This window comes from Marmota monax, unplaced genomic scaffold (genome assembly GCF_021218885.2).
Source record: "Marmota monax isolate L192 unplaced genomic scaffold, Marmota_monax_Labrador192_F-V1.1 WCK01_AAM20220418_F8-fsc00092, whole genome shotgun sequence".
Classification (NCBI taxonomy): Eukaryota; Metazoa; Chordata; class Mammalia; order Rodentia; family Sciuridae; genus Marmota; species Marmota monax.
Genome location: NW_026692583.1, coordinates 1,103,276 through 1,107,785, shown reverse-complemented (window position 1 = coordinate 1,107,785; position 4,510 = coordinate 1,103,276). Strand labels below are relative to the sequence as shown.

Sequence of the window (4,510 nt, the reverse complement as noted above, 5' to 3'; positions counted from 1 at the left end):
TTCTTGTGAAGTATTCTATGAATTTCATCCATTCCTGTGGCTGTCCAGGTGTTCAGAGCAATGCAGGATGAACATTCCCATTGCTGGCCTGGCCTGAGTATAGTACATGATTGTGAATAAATGTTAGGAATTTAGCTTATTATGATTACCAAGGTCGTAGGGCATTTATTTGTATCAGGGTCAATCTTTAGTTTTTATATGCTTGTCTTGATTACTTTCCCATATTTCAGAGAAAGGATTAGGAAATGCATGAAACCTTAAAAATGCATGTAATACTGGGGCTGGGGTGGAGCTCTGTGGAACAGTGCTTTCCTAGCATGTGTGAGGCCCTGGGTTCTGATCCCTAGTATCCACATGTAATACAAAAACACAAATCATTGAGTAAAGGTGTGTGTGTGTGGGGGCGGATAATATAAGAAAACAAAAATCAGGGGTGGATATAATTCCATGGGAATATATGCCAAAGACTTCATATTTTGTTAAGGCAGACCCCTACTTTAATGTTTATAAGAATTCAAATATGGGGCTGGGGGTTGTAGTTCAGTGGTAGAGCGCTTGCCTCGAACATGAGGCCCTGCTTTTGATCCTCAGCACCAATAAAATAAATAAAGATATTGTATCCATCTACAACTAAAAAAAATTTTAAAAATTCAAATACGATTGGCTATGGGAGTCATGGGGTTTATTTTTACATAAAAAATAAAATGGTTTTTCTTAGCAACTTTGCAAGGCCCTAAGCATCTTAGTAAGATTGTCTCAAAAAAAAGTGGGTGGGCTGGGGCTCAGAGGTTAAGCACCCCTGGGTTCAATCCCCAGCACCCAATAAATAAATATAGTTTTTGATGAAAAACAGTTCTTCCTAGTTCAAAAGGGGACATTCAGCTTGATACAGTGGAGGGATGGGCATCTACCCAGTACCCTGCAATAGCCACATGGTATGTCACTTTTTTGTGTGTGCCAGGTAATCCCCCTCAGTAGTGTTTCAGATGGATTTTGCACACTTGAAAAATTCTAATTTTGAAAGTGTCTTCCCTTTTACACTTCTTTATTGAGCTCCTAATGCTTCTTGACCTTCCTGCACCAGGAGAAATGTGCCTTTGCGTGGTCCCTGCAGACTTCCTGCCTAGGAATTTTCAAAACTTCCAATCCAAAGCTTTCAAATGGGAGGATAAGCCCACCAATGACACAGGTTGCAATTTTTAAGCAAGATGGCAGATTCTACTGGGTGGTGCTGCTGGGCTTTCACTCAACCCTAAGGTGGAGCTGACTTAGGAGTCTGGTCACTACTGGACCATGGGACTGGAGTATGGCCTGTCACTTCAGCTGTTTGAGTTCAAGACCCTTACCAGAGTATCATCTGTACTGTTTTAATGTTTCCTTAAATAGAATTACCAACTTAATACTTGTGAAACTTTGGATTTGATGTTACAGTTGTATTCCTAATCCATAGTAATATAACTAATGAAGGATTTTTTTTTTTCCCCAGGCACACTATTTGTTTTAGGTTGTAGGGACACAGGGTTCCTCTCTCTCTACCTCTCTTTTTCTGATTTGATCTCTGGAGGATGAAGTGATAGCGGTCTGGGGCAGATGAAGGAAATACCCAGTGGGGGTGGGTCTTTCCATGGTGTTAGTATAGCCAATTTAGGATTTAAGATATTTATTCTTAAAAAATTTTTTAATTTTTATAGTTGGACACAATAGTTTTATTTATTTTTATGTAGTGCTGAGGATTGAACCCAGCGCCTGGTACATTCTAGGTGAGTGCTCTACTGCTGAACCAAAACCCCAGCCCAGGACTTAAGATATTTATGAATAATTGATTTCCAAATGACAAATAACTTAGCTTATTTTGTGGGCTTTGTTAGCGAAAACGTACTTCAGTATAAGGGGGACCTGGGATGCCTCCTACGTGGTGTTTACTTTTCTAAGTTTATGTGTTCATGAATGCTGCGGTGTAGCTAGTGGTAGAGCTAGTGCTTAGGCTCTGGGTTCGATCCGCAGCATTAAAAGAAGATTTTTTTTTTTTTAATTGAATATGGCTACTGTGTGCTGCATCCTGGGGACACCAAGTGACTGGGACAATGGTCTGGTCTGTGGTGCTTCCACTTTAGTGGAGTAAACGTGCGGGCAGGATGATAATTCGAGGTGCTGGATAAACAGGGATGTAATGGGGAGGGAGAGGGCTATCTTTGGGGCTAGGGACAGCTTCTCAGAGCAGGGTCCATTTGAACTGGCCCGGAACCAACCAGCGTCAAGGAGGTCCGGAGCGCGGGTATTCCAGGCGGAGGGATCGAAGGGACCGCCGAGTTCAAGGGTATCGACCTGGGAAGAGCAAGAAGGCGGCTGTGGCTGAGCTAACAGCGTCCAGGGCAGGCGGTGGGAGAAGAGGGTTAGGGCCGGCTCTGGCGGGCTCTCGCTGGTCTGGGTACGAAGTTTGGATTTCATTCCCAATGCAGTGAGAGAGCCACAGCTCCAAGCAGAGTCGCATCAGACGTTCGCCTTGTGTCCCAGCTACCACGTCGCTGCTGCGTGCAGGCTCGCGAGGGGCGGGCGGGATCGCAGGGGCCGCACTCGAGCACCGCCTAAATCCACGAATAGCACACATCCAGGGCTGGCGCCTCCTCCGGACGAGGCCGTGCGGCGGTGACCCGGCTGGGCGAGTGGGAAGGGGACTGCCGGCGCCCCGAGCCGGAGGAAGCTGTCTGGGTTGGTGGGGCTGTTCTAAGGATGTGACAACGGCCGCCCCCCACCCCCGTTACTTCACTCAGGACCACAGAACGAGTCCCTGAGGCGGGCGAGCTTTAAGCCACGCTAAAGACAAGACTCGCCAACAAAACGCCTAAGGAGCGGGGCGAGCGGCCACGCGCCGGTAGCCCTCGCCGAGGTCGAGCCGGTGCGTCCTGCGGGAGCGGCGCACGGCCGAACTCCGGCTCCCCATTGGCCAGCTGGCGGGGGCGGGCGGCCATAACTCCGGGTTTCCATTGGTCGGCCGGCGGCCGCAACCCTGGTTGTCCATTGGCCAGACCGCGGGGGCGGAACCGGAACCGGCTACGGCGCGGGGGCGGGGCCTCGCTGCGCGCCGGCGGCAGCTGGAGCGGCGGCCGCGGTGGCAGGACGCGGGCGGCCGCTGCAACTGAGCCCATGGTCCCCGGCCGCGGCCAGGCCGCAGGAGAAGCTGGAGGCCCGGGCTGCCCCGGCTGACCGTGAGCGCCCGCGGGGCCGGAGCCGCCGCCTTCGCCGGGCCCCGCCGGGCCCCTCCGGGCGCGGGCCGCCCGCCATGGGGTCCCTGTTCCGGAGCGAGCCCATGTGCCTGGCGCAGCTCTTCCTGCAGTCGGGCACGGCCTACGAGTGCCTCAGCGCGCTGGGTGAGAAGGGCCTGGTCCAGTTCCGAGACGTGAGTGTCGCCGCCCGGCTTCCGCCCGCAGCCCCGCGCCGGGCCGCCCAGGCCCACCGGCCGCCGGAGCTCCGCGCGGCGGCTCTGCGTGGCCAGTTGGGGTCTCCCGCAGCCCTCCGCGCCTGGGGACTCGCTGCCCGGTGCCCCGGCGGGCGGAGCAGTCCGGCCGAGGCTCGGGGAGCCCTTTGGGAACTTACGGGTTGGGGGACACGAAGTCAGAAGACCTTCTGCCGCAGAGTGAGGGACGGTGCGGCGAGACTCGGTGGGAGGCGATTTTGAAGGGATGGGCAAGGAAGGCCTTTCTGAGGGGGTGGCCTTTGGATTGAACCCGAACGGAAGGAGCTGGGGAAAGGGGTGCTCAGTGCAGGGGACAGGAAGGGCGCCGACCCTCCAGGGTACCTGTTCCTGGAGGAGAGGGTTTCGCCTCCTTGGTTGCCTGGTGTGGCGATGCACACACGGTGGCTGTTTGAGGACTTGGACCCAGTCAGCATCTGGACGCCGTCTCCGCGACCAGTAATAAGAAACACTTGTTTGTGCGTCCACTTATTTGTTTATTGTTTGTCTCCACCATGGACTGCCAGCCTCGGAGGGTGAGGACCTTGCCTGACTTGTTCTCATTCCCCAAGCCTTAGCACAGCCCTTGGCATTTGTTGGCACTAATAGGCGTTTGTTGAATGAATGAACAAGCTTTTATTGAGTGCCTGCTATGTGCAGGCAGTTTTTGGTGCTGATCCAGCGTGAGCAAGGCAGCCAAAATCCCGTGTTCTTGGAGCTCACAGTCCGGGGAGGAGACAGAATAAAATACACTCTTCTTATGAGCACTTCTCTATGGAGGAAATGAACAGAGGGTGGAAGTGAGACTGTTAAGCAGGACCTCATTCTGGTGGAACTGAAATTCACTCAGGCAAACACCATTGTTGAGCTATCATTTTCATCTTGTGTTTCTTGTTTTTGTTTTTTTTCTTAATTTCACAAGGGAATGCCCCAACCCAGGATCTGATATCAGGGATCCCTGGGTTGGACCCATAATATGGTTGCAACAGCAGTGACAGGTGAGTGACAGATGAGGCTGAAGGCAAAGTGCAGTGCTCATCCTCATTCCTGGAGCCACTT

At 52.4% G+C, this 4,510-nt stretch overlaps 1 protein-coding gene across 3 annotated transcripts in view; it reads left to right on the top strand.

The window, feature by feature from the left end:
• Window positions 1-3,088: 3,088 nt before the first annotated feature.
• The window catches only part of Atp6v0a2 (ATPase H+ transporting V0 subunit a2), a 34,131-nt gene continuing 32,709 nt past the window's right edge, over window positions 3,089-4,510 (top strand). Inside the window, exon 1 of one of the 3 annotated variants that reach the window (XM_046446025.2) lies at window positions 3,089-3,397. In XM_046446025.2, coding sequence (XP_046301981.1) covers window positions 3,281-3,397 — 117 coding nt within the window. In that variant the 5' untranslated portion in view covers window positions 3,089-3,280. The remainder of the gene's footprint in view (window positions 3,398-4,510) is intronic. The other 2 variants (XM_058579787.1, XM_058579788.1) reach the window with 2 other exon arrangements.